The sequence below is a fragment of the Nannospalax galili genome, unplaced genomic scaffold, assembly GCF_000622305.1.
Source record: "Nannospalax galili isolate Female #2095 unplaced genomic scaffold, S.galili_v1.0 scaffold1138, whole genome shotgun sequence".
Classification (NCBI taxonomy): domain Eukaryota; kingdom Metazoa; phylum Chordata; class Mammalia; order Rodentia; family Spalacidae; genus Nannospalax; species Nannospalax galili.
The window spans coordinates 223,181-244,171 of NW_008342297.1; the positions used below are offsets into that span (position 1 = coordinate 223,181).

The 20,991-nt window shown below is 41.8% G+C and overlaps 1 protein-coding gene across 5 annotated transcripts in view; it reads left to right on the forward strand.

Moving 5' to 3' along the window:
* The window catches only part of LOC103738200 (nuclear body protein SP140-like protein), a 77,829-nt gene that overhangs the window by 25,947 nt on the left and 30,891 nt on the right, over window positions 1–20,991 (forward strand). For all 5 annotated transcript variants that reach the window (XM_017799379.2, XM_008838061.3, XM_017799380.2 and 2 more), the window contains exons 2-11: window positions 2,569–2,731; window positions 3,457–3,625; window positions 5,992–6,075; window positions 6,871–6,936; window positions 9,716–9,865; window positions 10,232–10,315; window positions 11,694–11,837; window positions 12,506–12,568; window positions 15,409–15,462; window positions 17,983–18,036. In XM_017799379.2, the coding sequence (XP_017654868.1) occupies window positions 2,569–2,731; window positions 3,457–3,625; window positions 5,992–6,075; window positions 6,871–6,936; window positions 9,716–9,865; window positions 10,232–10,315; window positions 11,694–11,837; window positions 12,506–12,568; window positions 15,409–15,462; window positions 17,983–18,036 (1,031 nt within the window). The remainder of the gene's footprint in view (window positions 1–2,568; window positions 2,732–3,456; window positions 3,626–5,991; window positions 6,076–6,870; window positions 6,937–9,715; window positions 9,866–10,231; window positions 10,316–11,693; window positions 11,838–12,505; window positions 12,569–15,408; window positions 15,463–17,982; window positions 18,037–20,991) is intronic.

Genomic DNA, 20,991 nt, shown 5'->3' on the forward strand with positions numbered 1-20,991 from the left:
TCCACCCACCACAGCAATGAACACTTCTCTTGGTGCTTTTTGGTTTCACAGATTTTGGGTTAAATCATTCATTTTTTTCTTTGTCCTCTTCTATTGTCTTTGCCATTATGAATCTAATTTCTTTGTTGTTATTTAAGTATCTTATTTTTTAATCATAAAAGGCAAATGTTTCCCTTCAGTCTTGAATCTTCATTTATTTTATTCAGTGTATATGGCAGGGGGGGGGGTACCCACATGCCGTGGTGCATGTGTGGAGGTCAGAGGACAACTTGTGGGAGTTGGTTCTCTTCTCCCACCATGTGAGTTCTGGGGATTGAACTCGGGTCCTCAGGCTTAGTGGTAGTCGTCTTTATCTGCTGAGCCATCTCACCAGCCCAATCTTCAGTCTTCAACCAGGGACTTCTTACTGGGAATTTAAAATAACAGTGTGGAATTATTATTATTCCTCACTGCATGCTGAGTACTGGGATGGGTCCATTGTGTTAATCTGACTTGACAAAGCTTGTGGGTTTTTTATAACTTTTAGAAGTATAAAGATTAAAGCATTATTATTAGAACAATAAAGTCATTAACTATGGATCAGAATTAAAATCTCTCACAGGAAGCTACAGCAATATCTGCAATTCAGATACCTGAAAAGATTTGCAGACAGATTTGTATTAAAATAAAACCAGAGCATGCCACTGATAGTTTTGGAAACTCCCACCTTACACATATATATTATTTTTTAGTATTAAATCACATTGCATTTTTTATTTTATTTTTTTATTTATTACTTTTTAAAATATTTTATTATTTTTATTTTATGTGTATGCGTGTATTGCCTGCATGTAGGTAAGAGCACCCGTGTTGTGCAATGCCTGTGGAGGGCAAAAGAGGCTGTCAGACTGCAAGAACAGCCAGTGTTCTTAACTGCTGAGCCATCTCTCCAGCCCCTAAATCGCATTGCATTTTTACAAATTAATTTTATAGTGTAAGGTGACATTTTGCCCCCCTAATAGCTATGGGTCAAATAAAGGATATCTTGTTTTTGTCTTCCTGGGATTTATTTTCTCTCTGTTAATTAAGATACATTTTTAAGCCTGGTTTTCTTTTTTAAAAAATACTTTATTTTTATTTTTAGTTGTGTATATATGTGTGTGGGTGTATGTGTGCACATGAGTGCAGGTGCCTGTGGAAGGCAGAGAAGGAGCTGGAGTTACAGGTGGTTGTATGTGGTTGTATGTAAGCTGTTTGATGTGGGTGTTGGGAACCAAACTCAGGTCCTCTGCAAGAGCAATACATGGTCTTAACCACTGAATCATCTCTCCAGCCCCTGGCATTCAGTTTTTAAAAGATTTATTATTATTATTTTGTGTGTGTATGTACACATATGTGCAGGTATGCACATCTCTACATCTGTGTGGAGGCCAGAAGAGGGCATCATATATCCTCCTCTCTCACTCTCCACCTGTTCCTTTGAAGCAGGGTCTCTCTCTGAACCTGGAGCTCAGAGTTTCTCTGTCAGCAAGCCCTAATTGTCCTGTCTCCCTCCACCCATCCCAGAGCTGGGTTTATAAGTATGTGCAGGATGACTGGCTTGTTATATGGCAGCTGGGATCTGACTCCAGTCCCTGTGACTGCAGGGCAAGCACACTTAACCACTGAGCTGTCTCTAGCTCCATGGATTTCACTTTTATTCTGTTACTTTTTGGTCCTCCGTGGATCATCTGCTTAATCTATCTTAGTTTTGTGTTAATTTAAAAAAAATGTTTTAAGTCTTACGATAAAAACTTTATTGTCTTAAATAGCAAAGGTTTTGCACATCATTTTTTCTTCAGAAAGTTTCTGTTAAAGAAAAATAAGATAAAGTGTTTTGATTATTTAGGGCTGGCTTACATTTCCATGTGACAAAAAAGAAAATTCAAACTCAAAGGCGTCTAGCATCTAGCTGCAGACAGGTCCTAAGCCAATGGCACAATGCATCCAACTTTGGGATTCCTGAGTTTGGTTACCTTAAGTTCTTAAGAGTTTTCCTAACTCTTAAAGCATTTGGAAGTGACCAAGCCACTGACAAGCCTATTTTGCCAACCAGCCCAGTTCTCATATGATGCAATCACAAAGCTTAAAAAGTCAGAAAAACCCTAACAACACACAGCGACTGCAAGAATAAGCAAGACAGAGTCCTATTTACAATCTGCCAAATATGACTATAAAAGTGTTAAACAAATCTTTTCTTGGGAGCAGAGGCCATTAGCCCAAGTTGCCATCAAGATGGGTTTGGAATATAAACACACACATCATTTTTCATGATCACTATGTGATGAAAAGAACCAGTTCAATCTGATGAATCACACTGATGTGTCCCCTGGACTTTTTAAGTTCCATATAGAAACCTTTTATAAATTCCATATTTTCTTCTATTATGTCTTTGTTTATTATTTGAATTTCATTTATTTGGTTTAACTCTACTCAGGACCATCTGTTATGGATGTCAGTTCTTCATAGTGTATCTTTCAGCTATAAAACCTTTAACTTCCAGAAGCACCTACAGTCTCGATGACCACTTTCCTATGGTGTCCCCCCCAGGATGTCCACAGAAGACCAGAACCTGGAAGACAGGTTTCCTCTTGAGTCTGTATTCCAGCACTTCAAAAAATATAAAGTGGAGATTTCAAAAGCAATAAAAAAGCCATTTCCTTTCCTTGAGGGCCTCCGTGATCGTGGACTCATCAACGATAAAATGTATGAAGTAAGTAACATTCACATCACAACCTGGTAAACAAGCCCCAAATTAAGTTATGCTTTTGCTTTCCTGGAGCCAAACTTCCAAGCATGACTGGATGACTACATTTTCTAGGTTGGACTTAATTTTTGACAAAGAAAGCTCTTGGGTTTCATAGTATTTTGTAGAGATGTTGATTAGAAAAATAAATTGATCAATGACAAATCAGAATTATAGAGTCAGATTTAAAATCCAGGTCTCCTAAATTGATGCTTTTAAAATAAATATTTCTGGAAGTGTTCTTTCAAGTTAGGAAGGAGGGGAGAAATACAGACTGCAGGAGATGGCCCAGCTTCTATCTGAAGGAATGGTTCTATGGGGCCTTTTAGAATCAATGTGGGTCCCAGGGATTGAACTCAGATCATCAGGTTTGGCAACAAATGCCTTTACCACTGAGCCATCTTTTTGGCGCCACGGTTAGCCTTTAACCTACTTTTTTCCTTTCAAAAGTGCTCCTTTTTACAGGCTGTGTAAATGAGGGTGTTGACTCAGTCACCAGTGGGTTTTTTTGAAGAAGAAATATTGACTTGTTTCATGAAGTAGCCATATAAATATATAAAAATTCCAAAACTTTACACAAAAAGATATGTATAAAAGGGAAATTGAGATGCATTCACTTAAAATTACTTTCTAGGGCTCTTTTATAACTTGGAAGGCTGGACTTAAATTTTCTCCATTCAATACTTTTAAAGGATCTTCAAGATTCTTGTAGAAACCTGATCCCCATACATAAAGTGGTATACAGAGTCCTGGATCAACTGGAGAAGACATTTGACCTGATGGTTCTGGAAGCTTTGTTCAGTGAGGTCAACATGGAGGAATACCCTGATCTGGAACATATTAACAGAAGCTTTGAAAATGGTAATCAGGTTTAATGTCACCTTTTGAGATCCACAGCCAAGTGTTTTCAACAAACGTGCATGAGTCTTCAACCATGTGCAGCAGGCCACGCTGTGCGATAGGGATACAGTAGTTAACAAAATTGATGTGTCATGAGTCATCTCAAAGCTTATGGGCTAATGGTTATAGTAGGCACCCACCACAGGTATGTTCAACTTGGCATTGAGACTCAAAGACAACCAGAGCCATGCTGGCATCAGGTTTATGTGGAAAAGTTAAGCACAGAATCCCAACAGGGCAGCACTGTTGTGTCTCATCAGCATGAGGCCTTGTAGTGGTCTATACAGCAGTCCTCCAAGTTGACTACTTCCAACCTTGAGTGACAGCTCATCTGTGGGTGCATGATCCACCATAAATTTAGCATCACATACTCACAGAAATCAAGAACTTGGTATTCCTAGGTCTCAGGGACCACCCCCCAACCAAGAGACAAGTCAAGAATCAGTTTCCCCTCCTAAGGAAAACTAAAGTTACTGCTTTCTACAGGACTCTGTAGTTCAAATGTAGCCTCTACTTGTCAACCAGTCAAGATCATTTTTATCATAGCCCAATAACAGCAAAAAGACCACCTTTATAAGTTTCTGGAGTGATAAACCTGGCTCCTAATATCCTTTAAAGGAGAAGAAATGGTTTTGTGAACCCTCTCTCCAGAAAATATGAAATAAGCATTAATCAGATAGTACAAAATCAGATTGCACTGCCAGGGACTATTTTTGGTGCTTGATAAAACTTAAAGTTTGATTCTTGACTCTTTTAAGACATACCCATTAATTAGTTCAGTAAAAAAGGACAATTTCCAATCTTTTTAAACCTGCCTAGAAAACTTTTTATCCCAATCCAGTTCTGCTTCAATGAGTTCTCCAAATATAAGATAAAAGCATCACAAGAAAAAAAAAAAAATCACAAGAAACATGGACACATGCCCCAAGGAAGAAAGGGCATAAGAGGTGCTAGAGGAGGTCTGTGAACACTGACAAGCTGGGCTTGAGGAACCGGAGCGATAGATCAGCTGTTAGGAGCATTTGCTGCTCTTGCAGAACCCATCTGTAACTCCTGTTCCAGGAGATCTCATGCCCTCTTCTGGCCTTTGCAGGCACTGCATGCACATGGTACACATTACATACATGTAAAAAAAATTGACTTGGCTAAATCCAAGTGAGAATCAGTACAGGAACTAAGTCAAATGAGACACACTGGTGGAAGATTTTGAAGGGTCTGATGTTTATTTACTGGGCAATAAAGTGATAGTCCATGTTTAAAAGAACAAAGATTAGGAGCAAGTGTCTATGGCTTATTGACTTATGCTAATGGTAAGCCTATCTAATGAAGAAAAAAATAATTTCTATAGCAGATCATTCAAGTCAGAAAAGAACAAAGGAAAGCAGATGCCTGGGCACTAATTTCTAGGCAATATTTATTTGTAACCAGGATGTCCCCAGGCTGAGAGCACAAAGTGAATGATGTTACCATCCTAGTGGTTCTGGCCTCCACCATGGGCAGCTGGGATCCCCCTCCCCGGCGACACCTCAAATGTTAGTTTCCATACCTGAGGTTCACGATCCCTCAGTACATCCTTCCAACCTGAACTTGGGGGAAATACCGCCACCTCTCACACACTCATGCCCATCCAAACTGCCCCTGGGTCTTGTTTTGTCCCTTTGGAAATCACTCACTCTCCCTGACCCAGTTAAGATCCAGTCCCCTGCTTTTCTAACCCATCTTTAAGATATTTTAATTTTTAAATTATGTGCATATGAGTGGCAGTGCCTGCGGACACCAGAGACATTGAAAATCCTGGAGCTGGAGTTACAGGCAATTGTGAGTCACCTGACATGGATGGTGGGAATTGAACTTGGGTCCTGTGCAAGAGCAGTACATACTCTTAAATCACGGAGCCATCTCTCAAGCCCCATCTAGCCCATCTGTAAAACTGCTGGGCTTTGCTAGATCTTCCATCCAGGAAGCCCCCTGTTCTTATAGCTGGAGCAGTCCAGAAGCCACATTTGATTTCTATTTTTTGTTTTGACACATGCCCTCTGAATATTTCTTTGAAGAGTAGCACAGCTCACAATGTATCTCCTATACTTCTTTATCCTTAACCCCAAATGTCTCCTTTCTATGTGGGACATATAAGGCTGTCTTATAAAAGCCTTCTTTTTTGTGTCCCACAGCATAATGGGTGAATGTTGTCATGTGAGATCCAATGAACTTGGAGGGAGTGGAGGGCTGGAAATTTCTAGATATGTAATTCTGAAAGGCAGCCCCTGGTCCCTGATGGAGATGTCTAATTGTTTCCTCCTCCTCTTCCCTCTTCTCTCCCACTTCAGTGATCCAAAACAAACTGTGTTACCAAAGAGGCAATGCAGAACAGAGAGGGGAGGATCCGAACTCCCAGCTAAGTCTTGAACAAGGTAATTACAACTGAAGAGTTTCTTATCACCTCAGAGAACAGGAAATAAGGGCAACCCTTAGCAGAGAATATAGATCAGGGAAGAAATGTGGCAGAGCTGTAGAAAAGGCAAGGAGGGGGAATTTGTATGCATCCTGTGTTGGTCAGCTTTCTGTTACTGGGACAGATTGGGAGAAGCTGGGCACTCGGGACTGAGGTAGGAGGACTGTGAGTTTGAGGCCAGCCTGTATTACATAGTAAAACTCTATCTCCAACAAAACACAAAACAGTTGGGCATGGTGGCATACTCAAGAGACAGGCAGAGACAGAAGGATCTGTGAGAGTTCCAGATCAGCCTGGATTGACGTCACTTAAATGCCCAGTTTGTAGAAGAGGAAACTGAAATCCAGAGAGACCGTGTATGGAGTTTTTCATGGTCAAATGAACATGGGAGAATCAAAGGATTCTGGAGGCAGAATCTGTATTCTTAACCTTGTACTGCCTCCCACACAGTGCAGCTTTGGGGACACATGCAGAAACTCTTTAGCCACAGATATGAAGACTAGTTATCCCCAGGTAGTAGAGTGCTTCAGGGAGGACTCTAGCGAGGTAGCCTAGTGAAGCCCTCAGCCAGGGCTGACCCAGCCTCCCGTTCTCAGAGCTAGAGCCTGACTTGAATAATCAGGTGAGTCTTGTCATCTCCAAATGGACTCTGGATTGATGCTTGAGGCGGGGGGGTCTTCAGTTCCTGCATTATAAAGACAAAAGAGAGTCCCTGTTCAATTTCTGAAATAAATTTCTAATTTCTTCTCCTTAGGACCTGGTGAAAACTGTTCTCAAAGAAGCCTGACGTGGTCACCTTTAGATCCCTGCTGTTCTGATGGTCTGTTTTCCTGCTGACTTTGTGGTGGTTGCTCTCTCTTCTTATGGGCTGGGGGTGCTCTTTCCTCGTGTCACTGGCTGCTCACAGTGTTTTGTGTTTGCATCTGTGTTTCTCCAAATACAGGGTTTAAATGTCAGGGTCTCAGTCCTCTGTGTTACATAGGAGAGTTTCTCCTGGGCATTTTGCCCATGTTCCTGGAATCACAGTTGTTGGCTTGGTCTTGCCTGAATTTGGATACTGCCTATATGCTTTGATCTTATGTCCAGTGATGGTTGGAGGGGTATGATGAACACATTCCTGCTGTGAGGCAAAGAATTTTGCCCTTTGGGTCCATCACATAAGGCCACAGCACCAGAGCTGGAGAGTTGGCTCCATGGTTAAGAGTACTGGCTGCTCTTGTATATGACCAGGGTTTAGTTCCCAGCACCCATATGCAGCTCACAACCACCTATAACTCCAGTTCCAGGGAATCTAGTATCCTCTTCTGGTCTCTGTGGGTACTGCGTGCACATGCATACAAGCATCCATACACATAAAATAAAACAAATCTTAAAAAAAAAAGTGTCTCACATATGATACCCTTATTGGACATCACTGGGTTAGCAAGTTGGGATCCTCTCTCTAAGCAAGAGAGTCACCACAAAAACCCTTCAGTACTTTAACTTCTTGACTCTCCTTTAATCTCTTAGTAAATAGTTAAAAAAATATTATTACAGAGAATATTCTAAATTTAAGGCATTAATTACGATAGTTTTCTTTTCTGATGAGCTTCACTATCCTGAATGTTGACACAGGATTATCACATTTATCTTCTCAACAAATTTTAAATGATGGCACATCTTCCCCATTTTTCAGAGGAAGAAAACTTGGTTTTGGGAGGTGGAGGGTTTGAACTTTGTGCAAAGTCGCCCAACTAAGAATTAGAAGTTAACTGTGTTCTAAGATAATGTCAGAGAAGTTCTGGGTTGAAACCCTGCCTCTCTGATCTTGGACAGGTCACCTACCTCTCTGGGCCCCAGTGTCATGTACAACAGGAATGTGGTAAGGGACTTACATCAGAGGGTGGAAGTCAAGTGCCATCATGAAAAGCATGCCATGCTTGGCACTTCGTCAGCATCACATCTGTTTGTGCTTATTACTAATTTAATCACTGCTACTGTTTACCTCCAGAATCTAAGCTGTTCACCATGACACTAAATGTAGGGATTTTCTTCTCTCTGTGTGTCTGACGTGGATACTCATTGTAAATGAAATCATTCCCTAGACTGGAGAAGCAATGAGAGAAGAAATACCAACCAAAAATATAAAACTGAGAGCCATAGACGCTCCAGCCCCCTAAATCACATTGGTGTATATACAACAGTATTTATTTCTTCCTTCATTACTCATCTTTGGAAACAAACCTCTACCACTCTTTTGAAGTCCTTATTATATGTTTCCAATGGGATATGTCATTTAAGAAGAGATTCTTTAAAAAAGATTTTATTATTTTTATTTTATGTATACGAGTGTATCGCCTGCATGTATCTAAGTGCACCCATATTGTGCATTTCCCACAAAGGTCAGAAGAGGATGTCAGGTCCCCTGGAACCAGAGTTACAGATGGTTGTTAGCCGCCATGTGGGTGCTGGGAATCAAACCCTGGACCTCTGCAAGAGTAGCCAGTGCTCTTAACCACTGAGCCACCTCTCCAGCCTGTTAAGAAGAAATTTTTAAAAGCAAATTAGCAATGTATTTTTATAGGAAAAAAATTCAGAGTGACTTTTAAAAATAGTTATACTTTTAGAAAAATCTCTTTTATTCAAAAATTTTAACATTTAAAAATATAAAAATATGGAGGCTGGAGAGATGGCTCAGTGGTTATTTATGTGCATGAGTGTTTTGCCTGCATGTATGTAAGTGCGAGTGACAGGACTGGATGAATATATAAAAAAGTCAACCCACCACCCGGACGGGCCTTAGAGCATACAAGCCACCAGTAAGCTGTCCAACAGTCTGACCTAGCAGACACTGACTGTGATGCACACAGACAGGGTGAGAGCTGTGATTATGCCTGCAACCCCCAAAGGCAGCAACGGAAGGTGGTACAAATCATGCACCCAGGTTCATGTTCTATAGTAAAAGTTCCTTAATTACTTTTTCAATCATTTTTTAAATTTTGTTTAGAAAGATATTAAATGACAAACATGGAACTGAGCTGTAAAATATATTATCCATTCATATACTATTGAGGTTAGTGAAACAGAGTAGACAATCCACAGTGGGCCAGGGAGGTTTCCTGGGTGTGATGGAGAGGGTACCAATCCCCACGTGTTTGCTCTGCTCATTTTCTACCTAGCCCCTTCTTGACCCTCGCCCCTGCCTTTGGCCTGAGGCCCCTGCCCTTTTCCTTGACAAATCCCCTTTCTAGCTTTCCACAGGGTTCCTAATAAGACATGCAGAAGTTCAGACAGTTGAGGAAGTAAAGCCCAGCGTTTCCCCATCACTGACTGCTTTGGGGTGCAGTTTGGTGGTCGCTGCATCTCCCCAAGACTCCACCTTCTTCCTGAGGCCAACCCTACTCCAGCTTCCGCCCACCCCAGGACCTGGCGCCGTGACCCCACCCCACCCAAGCCTCTCCTCCCTTCCTTGCTGCTGCATTTGAACATTTGAACTCTTAGCTCTTCCAGAAACTGGATTAAACCCTCCCTTCCTTCAGAGTTTAGAGTTATTTGACTTTCCCTATTGTATCCTCATGCAAGGGGCAAATAAAACATTTATGAATTAAAATGTGGTTTAGGTATAAGCTTGCTTGAAAATGGAGTCTCAGAGCACCTCTGCGAAACAGCACAGATGAACAGAGAGAAAGGAGACACAGGCAGTGATAAAAATGACGCACCAGAAACACAACCAGCGAGCGGATCACATGCTCCAGAGCCCGAGCTCGCACGTAAGAGGGGCTGACTGTTGGCGAGGGTGTAGGAGCTAAGGGGTCCTGGGCTGGGAACAGAGGACTGGGCTGATGTCTTGATGTAGGCAGAGATGAGACCTGGGGAGAGTAGTTAGAATGGAAAACTGAGACCCCACGTTGGGGAGAGTTGGAGAACTTCACTGGGGAAAAGAGAATGAAAGACAAAAGTCAGAGGGATTGTCCACAGAGTCGGTGGTACCCAAACACCTTCAGGGATGGGGGTGACAGTGTGCGCAGCCAGGGCTAGAGGTAGAAATGGGGAGAGAAACGGGGTGGGGCAGAAGGGGCCAAACTAGGGCGGGGCAAGACTCTATTGGTGCTCACCTGTGGTCTTTCTATCCTCAGATTCCTGTGAGCTAATAGAAGCCCAAGGGCACAGTGGAGGTGCAAGCCTGGAGGCCCCCAGCCGGCTGACCCGGAAAGAAGAAAGTAACCGTTGCTTGCCTTACCAGTTTGTTTTTCTGGCGACTATGTTTGTTTGATAGGGTTGTTTTCGTTTTTTCTATCTTAACCATTTTCAAAATTAACGGTTGAAAAATTATAGCATATATTTGGGGTTGGAAATGTAGATCAGTGGTAGAATGTTTGTGTGGCATGTATGAGACCCTGAATTCAATCCCAGCACCACCCTCCCACATAGCATAGAGTTTGAGACTGGCCTGTGGAAGTAATAATATAGAAGACTCTCACAAGCATAATATATGCATATTACTTACATATGCACATATACATATGTAAATTTGGCATCTTTGAGAATAGAGAGAGTTAAGATAACATGGTTATGATTCTGTTTATATCAGTTATACAAGAAGCAAAATTGATGTAGGTCTTGAAACTTGAGATGATGGTTGACTTGGAGAAAAACAGTGGGGAGAGCTTGATATGTCACCAAAAGGCCTCCGGAGTGTTAGTCGTCTATTATTTTTATTTTATGTGTATGAGTGTTTTGCCTGCATGTATGTAAGTGCACTATATGTGTGCAATGCCTGTGGAGGCCAGGAGAGGTCATCCCACCCCCTGAGACTGGAGTTACAGACGGTTGTTAGCTGCTATGTGGGTGCTGGGAGTTGAATGCAGGTCTCCTGTAAGAGCAGCCAGTGCTCTTAACCATGGAGCCGTCTCTCCAGCCCCCTTAGTCATCTGTTTTTTTAACCAAAGTGATATGATACCTTGTAACTATTTAAACTCCGCTTTTATCTCTACACGTTATACTGCAGTTAGAATTTTTATTTTCATTTATTTTTTGAGACAGGTTCTTGCTATGTAGCCCAGGCTGACCTTGACCTCATCCTTCTGCACTGGCTCCTCAAGTGCTGGGAGTATAAGTGTGTATTACCATGCCTGGCTTAATTTTATTTTTAAAATATCCAAAACAATTCTTCATCAAAGGATGGGGAGAATAGGGAAAGGGGAGAGCTGAGCAGCGGTGACGGTGGCAGGAAGAGTCATTGATGGTGTCAAAGGGTCTGGACAGATGAATAAAAAGTCTTTGTGTGCAGGCTCCTCTGTGAACAAGTCTGCGTGCACATGTGTGCATGTGAGTATGGAGGCCAGAAGTCAACCTCTGGTGATATTCCGGTGCCATTCATCTTTCTTTTTTGACACAAGGTGTCTAGTTGGCCCGAAGCTTGCTGATTAGGCTAGGCTTGCTAACCATTGATCCCCAGGGATCTACCCATTTCTACCTCCATCAGGCTGGGATTGCCACCATAGTTGGCTTGTTGTCATGACGATTGAACTCAGGTCCTCATGCTTTACAGACCAAACTATCTCCCCATCCCTGACAATTCTTTATAATTTTGCCCAGGAGTAGAACCACTCACCAATGGAATTCAAATTAATCCCTGTTCTGTGCAACTAGTAGATATAAAGAAGGAAAAGTTATCATTTTGCTCAGAAGAGCAACAAAACCAAGCAAGCGTTTACCATAACCAGGCATCTGACTTCATAGGTAAGGACAAACGAAAAACTTGTAACCATTCCTGAGTCACTGGTTCCCAGGCAGGGTTTGGGCATGTCACCAGGGGCCATCAGAGCAACCCAGGTGGCCTGGGGTAGAGGCAGGTAGGGGAGGAAGTCAGTCACTGTAGAAGCTGAAATAAGCCTTCAGCTTAGAAGAGGGAATTGGGGAACATACCGAAAGGTAGAAATGGAGGTTTATTAATGTTGAGGCTGGAGAGGATCTTTCTAAAAGAAGAGAAGGCAGTAATGGGTAGGAGTTAAAGAAAATGGGAAAATAAAATCAGGGAAAGGAGATGGACAGAAAACATTCAAGAGGTAGGAAGAGATTGACTTCAGTACAAGTGCAGAACAGGAGTGATGGGTAGAGCCAAGAAAGATGCTAAGGGATAAAATGAATGACAGAAAGAGGTGAGGTAAGAAATGGGCCAAGGGTGGAGGTGGAAGAGTGTCCGTGGTTGAGAGAAGTCATCTCTGGCTGTCTCATCAGTTGTTGGCTTAGAGCCTGGAACCACCTTCAAGTCACAGCCTTGGGAGGAATGGCCTGCCACAGGCTGGAGTTCACTCCTCAGCCCTCCTTGTGTCGCACTCTGGGGTCCTTTGCTGTGTGGGTCCTTGGTCACTCCTGAGACTCTTACAAGACTTTCTTCCTTTGTGCAGTCATCTCGAGCGAGGATTCTGATGATGGAGAAGAAGCCTGCACCTCAGCACCCAGCTGGTCAAGTAAGGAAGCCCCGAGAGCAAGGCTCGTGCTGTGGCGTCTGGACCAAGAACTGCCATCTCTTGATGTTCAGTTCTGAGTCTCTTTGTATAAAGATCCAGTTTATCTGGGGATCCTGTTCTCTGCATTATTTGATTTGACTCTTTTGGGAAATGAAGGGACACAACAAATCATTGCACACTTTTTAAAGTTAGGCTTGTCAATTGATGGATCCTATTGATGGATACAGTCATCCATTGACTACATAATAGAAATAGCTTAGCAAAATAATGAGCTCTTGTAAAAAATTTTAAATTTTATGTGCTATGAGTGTTTTGCCTGCATGTATGTAAGTGCGCCTGTCCATGCAATGACCACAGAGGCCAGAAGAGGGCATTGGATTACCCTGGAACTGGAGTTACAGGCTCTTGTTAATAGCCATGTGGGTGCTGGGAACTGAACCTGGATCCTCTACAAGAACAGTCAGTTAAGATGGTTCTTAACTGCTGAGCCATCTCTCAGCCCTGAGTTCTTTTATTAAGAATTTTTTAAAAAGTTTAAATTATGTATATGTGTATGTATCTGTGGGTAGGTATGTACCCACAGAGGCCAGGAGAGGATGTCAGATCCCCTAGATCTAGAGTTATATGCAGTTGTGAGCTTCCCACCATAGATACTGGGATCCTAACTTGAGTTTTGCAAGAGCTCTTAACCACTGAGCCATCTCTCCATCTCCAATGAGTTCTTTTAAATTGTGTATGTGTGTATGTGTGTGTTCGTGTGTATGTGTGCATGTGGAAGCCAGAGGTCACCCTTGTGTGTCATTCCTTAGGAACCATCCACCTTTTTTGAGATAAAGCTTCTCACTGAGACCTGGGACTCAGTAATTAGTCTAGGCTGCCTGGCCAGTAAGTCTCAGAGATGCACCTGTTTCTCCCTTCCTAAGGCTGCTATTACAAGTGTGAGCCACCACACTTGATTTTTTACATTCCAGAAATCAAACTTGGGTTCTCATGCTTGTGTGGAAAGAACTTTACCAACTGAGCTATCTCCCCAGGCCTTCTGCACCCCCACCCAACAAAATATTTCCAAGGTCTCTCTGTAAGAAACACAGAGGCAGATATTTGAGGAAAATTAAGGAGGGCTAAGAAGTCAAAAAGACAAGCCTAGAAAGAAAAGTCCAGGTGAGCCAAGTTGCACCATGCCAGGGCTGGTAACTTAAAAGAGTAGACCGGGGAAGCCCACATGAAGGCCAGGATTTATTCAAGGTGTTAGGGCATTTCTAAGTTTTCATATTAAGGAATTTCCTTGATTCCTTACTCAAAATTAGTAACCCCTAAAGAGTTCTGTTCTTGAGCTAAAGAGATGACTCAGCTGTTAAGAGCACTTACTGCTTTTGCAGAGGACCTGGGTTTGGTTCCCAGCACCCACATGGCAGTGCACAGTCACTTGTAACTCCAGTTCGAGGGGATCTGACACTTTCCTCTGGCATTCACATGTACCTGCACAAGTGCACATACACAGACACATAATTTAAACTTAATCTCAAAAATAAAGAACAGCACTCTGTACTGTGATCAATGATCATGACATATTAGAATCATGTGACAGATAAGAGACCTAAAGATGCCATGTGCTCATGATACCAGACTGTACAATTAAGATGATCAGAGTTACAACTCCTGGACTATAGTATGCTAGATCCAAGTGCAGATTTCTGTTTCCTGACGAATTTTAATCCAAGAATTCTCCATATGCCTCAACTTGATAACTCTAGGGTACCATTTTCTGTATTTTACTTCTCTGGTCTGATTAGGAAATGGAAGACATCAAGAAGGCATCACAGACTTATTTAGTTGGGCAATTCCAACAAATATGGTGAAATGCAGCAAAAATACACTAGTAAAAAGACAGTCTCACCAGGAGTGTTGGCACACGCCTTTAATCCCAGAACTCAGGAGGCAGAAGTAGGCAGATCTCTGTGAGACTGAGGCCACCCTGGTCTGCATAGTGAGTTTCAGGCCAGCTGGGGTTACAGGGAGACCCTGTCTCAAAAACCAGTTTCTTTACTATGTGTGGTCATATCTATTAATACTAAAGAGTTGAAATAATGTGTTTACTCTGACATGACCTTTCTTATTTTACAGTGCTCAATAAGCATATTATTTCTTGGTTCATTGATAATACTGTTATTAGTTGCTAGCTTAGAAAGTCCACAAAGAGTAATTAGTGGTATTTACTTATTAAGCAGATTTTAAAAAGACTAGGGGCTAGAGAACTGGCTCAGCAGTTAAGAGCACTTGCTGCTTTTGCAGAGGACCCAAGTTTGGTTCCAGGTACTCACATGGCATCTCACATCAGTAAATCTAGTCTCAGGGGATCTTGTGCCCTCTTCTGGTCTTTGTGGGCACTGCATGCACATGATGCACACACAGATGTGGAGGCAAACACTCATACAAAATAAAAATAAATATTTTTAAATGACTTCAGATATCCCTATCCAAATTATAGTTTAAATGTTGGCATATATTGTGATTTTTTTCATAAGGTTGTGATGAATAAAGTACTATTTTGTAATTGCAAAACCTTAACAGGAAGGCATGGTAATTGGGTTGGTGCCCATTTACAGAAACCTTGAGCTAGTAGTGCTCAAGACCAATGTACAGACTCCTGCAAAAATTAAGGAGCAAGCCAGGATGGATCCCAGCGTTACGACCCTTGGCCTGCAGAACTGGGTTCAATAGAAAGAAAAGGAGGAACACTTGTCCATTGTCCTGAGGACTGCCAGCCCATTTTATATGTGAGTTGTCACAGAACTTGTCATTATGTAAAAATTATGATTTTCCTCCCTTTTATTTTACAGAGCCTGTGGATTCCAGGAAATCACCCACATTGACAAAAATGCTCGTAAAAAGAGGTAAGAGAAAATAAGAACTCTTCATGGCAATTAATGAACTGTGTATTCAATAAGAGATTCATTCTAATTTTAATTTTAGGTGGTTCCTATTTCAACTTTTATTAGGTAAGCTAACTAACTGCTTTAACAGATGAATCCAAAAATGTTAATGATTTCACATAGTAAAGCTTTTTAAAAAATTTTAATAGCAGTCTAATTTTTTCTCAATAAACATTCTACAGATCTTTAAAAAAATTATTTTTATGTGTATGACTGTTTTGCCTGAATGTATATAAGTGTGTATGTAAGTGCACCCATGTTGTGCAGTGCACATGGAGGCCAGAACAGGGCATTGGTTCCCCTGGAACTAGAGTTATGGGCAGTTATTAGTCACCATATGGATGTTGGGAACCAAACCCGGGTCCTCTGCAAGAGCAGCCATTGCTCTTAACTGCTGAGCCATCTCTCCAGCCCTCTATGTATCCTTGGATGGGAGAGGGGCCTGGTTTTATTTCCAGTGGTCATTAGGGAAATAATCAAGTAGAGAGTCTACTTTCTTTATACCACACTTCCACAATTGCTCCAAGAGAGAAGCAAAGCTATAAATGTATACAAACACAGACAACAAGTCCATAAGGACAAGTCAGAGGAAAGTAGCGTGAGAAGACTGAGGGTCAAGACAGCAGAGATGCCCCTGGGGGTGAAATTTTCTCATCACAGGCTTAGGTGACAGCAAAGATAAATACTAACCATAACCACACAGATTTGAAAGGGAAATCATAGAAGCCCAACAGGAAGTGCATTCTTGCTCTGGCATTTCAAAGCTTTGCAAGGTTTTCCCAGTTTCCTTCCTCTAGAATTTTCTTTTCTTGGTTACCTGTCTTACACGGAGACAATCCATCATACTTAATTTTTTAAGGTAGGTTATTTGGTTGGAACCCAGGTCATTATGCTTACACAGCAACAACTGACAGGCATCCCGGCTATAACTTTTGTGTGCAGGAGGCGATGCTCCCAGAAGCCTGGAGCTCAATCCTGAGCGCTGAGCTGGGTGAGAAGCAAGGATGACCTGCTTAGACCCCCAGATAGGAGTTCAGAGCTTCGGCTCCCTGCTGTTATTACTCTGAGCACACAGCACAGCACGCCGCTCGGGAGCCGGTTCTCTTATCCAGACTATTTGAAAATTGCAGAGAGATCATTCTGAATTCAGGCTTAAGGAGATGGCTGTAACTGAGTGGCAGTGCCCCTTTTATTATATACCACCAGACCTGTCAGCCAAATATTGATGTTGCAGCATGACTTCTCCTTCAGTTCATCCCACATTTTGTAGAGAAGAAAAAGAGATCACCTTCTATTGTTTGATTTTATTGCGTATTTGTTCTAAACTGAAAACAAACAAAAGTTCTGTTTACACTCTCTAATGATTGGCAAAGCCTTTTGGTTATTACTGTTAAATTTAGTTTATAGATTTTGACAGATGACCCCCAACTTAGCAATGACCAAATAATAATGTTTCAAACTGTCTTTGTAAATAAGGTCTGTATTTATCTTTACCACCACCAAAAGGTAGACCAGATAGCTGCTGTTTGTCTCATTTCACAGATGGGAAAATTCCAATGCACATCTTACATGGAAAGCTACAAAAGAGGCGGAATCAGTAGCCTGGACCCTTAGCAACATCCATAATCCTTTGTTCAAAACATTTGAAGCCAAATAAATCTCATTATTTAAGGAAAATAATGTGGGGGATGGAAAGATGGCTCAGCGGTTAAGAGTACTTGCTGCTCTTGCAGAGGACCAGAGTTCAGTTTCCAGCACCTACATGGTGATCTACAACTGTCTGTAACTCCAGTTCCAGGGACTCCAGTGCCTTCTGGCCTCCTTGGGTACCAGGCATGTACATGTACACATATATACACAGAAGCAAACAGTCATACACATAAAATAAAAATAAATAAGTCTTTTTTAGAAAAAGATAAAAAAGAACATGGGTAATATTCTATATTACAAAGCATCCCAGGAGAATCGAGTGCAGAAATTTTTTTTTGCGGGGGGGGGGTTCTTCTTTTTTTTTTTTTTGGTCCAAGCTGGCCTGGAACTCACCATGTAGACCAGGCTAGCCTTGAACTCACAGAGATCCACCTTCATCTGCCTCCCAAGTGCTAGGATTAAAGGCATGCACCACCAGGCCTGGCCCTGGTGCAGAATTCTATTCCCAAATGTACAATTTTAATTAATATTTCTGCAGCACATTGATGAACATTAATACCAAAAAGATTTCACATGGTCTTGTACTCAAGTTCAGATTTACTACTAAATTAGGTACCTGAAGAACTATGAAAAAATATTGGTTTCAAAACACCTCTGATTCTGCAGTTAGGGCTAAATGATTGTGGGTCTCTATCCTTTATAGAGGGGAAAAAACAGAAAGGATCATCAAAGCATCTTTGTAGTCCAAATTCTGTGACTTAAGTAGTCAGAGAATTTTCGTAGCCCTTTTAGGTCTAGATTACTGGTTTTCTTTTTTCCTTTTCTTTCTAGATTCTTCGGATACTGGAAGCACATCCTCTAGGAGGCCATGCAAAAGGATAAGACGTAAGAGCAATAAAGATTGTAGATGCAGTGAATACTTGTCTACACTAGAGAAGCTTCATTCCAATTTTTAAATATCCTTTAAGGTGAAAAAATTAACTTGTTGGGATTCTAGATGATTTATCTAATGCATTTTGAACTAGATAACTTGGGCTATTTGGTATGACAAAAAGGCTTCAAAATAGTCACTAGCACAAACACAATACAAGTTTATTTTTCATTCAAGAAGATGAAGTCAATCCTGGGTGGAGAATTCACTTTGCTTCACATGATCATTTGGGCCCCACTGATGGAGGCTCTGAGATCTTAAATGTTTACTTCAACTGTCTACCAAGGCCCCTATTTCATAAGAAACAGAGCTGGGGCTGGAGAGATGGTACCGTGGTTATGAGCACTTAAACAGCTCTTCCAGGGGACCCGGGTTTGATTACCATCTGTAATTTTAGTTCCAGGGGGTCCGATGCCCTCTTCTGTCCGCTACAGGCATTGCACACCTGTGATGCACTTACGTACATACAGACAAAATACTTGTACAAATAAAATAAAGGTAAATAAATTTTTAAAATTTCAAAAAGAAACAGAGATGAAGCTTCTGCTAAACAAGTAGATCGGGGCGCAGGGTATAAGGTACAGTGGTCAAAGGGAATGCTCACCCTGGCAAAGACATCCCTGGAACAAGCTTGACCAGTGCAAGGCTGGCCTGCTACAGAACTCTCCCTACAGCTCCCAAGCTGACTGCAGGTTTGTCCCACCCTTTTCACACAGTCTAGCAAGTCTGTCCCTACACCCTCATACAGGCTGATGAGGTTTTTCCTTTGTTTGTGTGATGTGTGTGCATATGTGTGTATATATGTGCACAGGTGTTTCTGTACATGGTGTGGCGGTCAGAGGTTGGTGTTAGATCTCATTAGTCATGCTCCATTTTATTTTTGGAGACGGAGGTGTCACTGAGCTGGAGCTCACTGATTCAGTTAGGCTGACTGGCCAGCAGACTTCAGGAATCCTCCTGTGTCTGCCTTCTCAGCTCTGGGATGACAAATGCATGCCATTGGGCTCAGTTATTTTTTTGTTTTGTTTTACGTGGGTGCTGGGGATCTGGACCTGGGTTCTTGTGTTTCAGTGGCAAACACTTTACTGACTGGGGCATCTCCCCAGCCTTCTCTTCCAGTTTTTCTCACCAGTCTCCTACTGGGTTGTTTCTAAGACTCAGACTAAGACTGTTCAGGACTTTTCCTTCTTTCTGCAGGGATCGACAGTAGTGACTCTTCAAATCAGAGTCATGGGGAAGAATCTCAGGAATTCTAAGAAGTGGATCAGGTGTAGATGCCAGCCTTGGCCCACAAGATGTCAGGAATCTGATGCCTGAAAGCCACTGTGACCAAATGCATTTTATTCTAACACCGTGACTGCCGTGTGTCCACTTATCCTGGGAGCTCCTTTTCATTACTTTAGAAAGTAGCAGGAGACAGGAAATGACTATGAACTCATGTTTAACAGGATGAGTCCTGTCAACCAAATGTGTGTAATTGCATATTGCTGATGTAGAAGAAATAAATGGCAAAATGATGGTTTATTTTTCACACCCACTGTCATGCCCTATTAATACAAAGATCCTAGATTTCCAGGGTCATTTGTCATTTGTAATTGTAAAATCCTCAAAAGACAACTGGTCACGCTTTGTAATTATAAACAGAAATAAAAGTTTTAGGCCATTCATTCTCAAATTTTAGCATAGTTGTTTTTTTGTTTTTATTTTGTTTTCTGGGGATTTTTGTTGTTGTTTTGAGACAGGATCTCCTGCAGCCCCAGCTGGCCTAGAACTCCCTATATAAACTAGATTGGCCTAGATCTTACTGAGATCTGCCTGTCTCTGCCTCCTGAGTGCTGGGATTAAAGGCGTGCGTCACTATGCCTGGCATTCTAGCAGAGTTTTTGGCAGAGATCCTTCACTATCTAGTTGAATAATTTTGTGTCATTTCAGTGTATTTTGACAGTTAAGATGACAAAAGCCTTAAGACTTAGGCAGGCTAACTCTTGCTATTCCCATTTTGGTTGAGGAAGGAAATGTACAAATATTTAGCAATTAAAAACACTAAAAGAAGAATAAGGTCGGTCTAGCAGCCCAGACATCTCCCAGGCAGTGATTATTGTATGTGACAGGAAAGAAGAAAAGAGCTATGTTTCTGTGATTAGATTCCAAAGGGGTTCTAAGGAACCCAGAATATTCAGTTAAATGCATCAGAACTTATTGTAACAAAGAAAGCAAGTTTAATAGCAAACATATAAGGGGCTGGGAGATGGCTCAATGGATAAAGTGCTTGCAGCACAAGCATGAGGACCTTAGTTCAGATCATTAGCATCCATATAAAGCTGGGTGGGCGTGGCAGCCCTCCTGCAATCCCACTAATGGGAGGTAAAAATATCTCCTGAATAAGCTGGCTAGCTAGGCTAGCTAAATCAGGCACGCTCTGGGTTCATTAAGAGACTTTGCCTCAATAAATAGAGAGCAATAGGGGCTGAGAGAGATGTCTCAGTAGTTAAGAGCATTGGCTGCTCTTCCTAAGGACTGGGGTTTGATTCCCAGCACCCACATGGTGGTTGACGACCATCTGTAACTCCAGTTCCAGAGGATCTGGCATCATCTTCTGGCCTCCACAGGCACTGCACATGTGGTGCACTTACATCCACGCAGGCAAAACACTCACACACATAAAAATAAATAAATATTGCTGTGCGTAGTGGCGAACACCTGTAATCCTAGCATTCAAGAGGCAGAGGTAGGTGGATCTCTGTGAGTTTGAGGCCAGCCTGGTCTACATAATGAGTTCCAGGTCAGCTGGAGCTACAGGGAGATCCTGTGTCAAAAAAGACAAAACAAAAACAAAACCTTACAATGCAATTTTTATGCACTGTGTATTTTCCACATATTTTAAAAATTTCCTGGGGGAGGGGACTTAA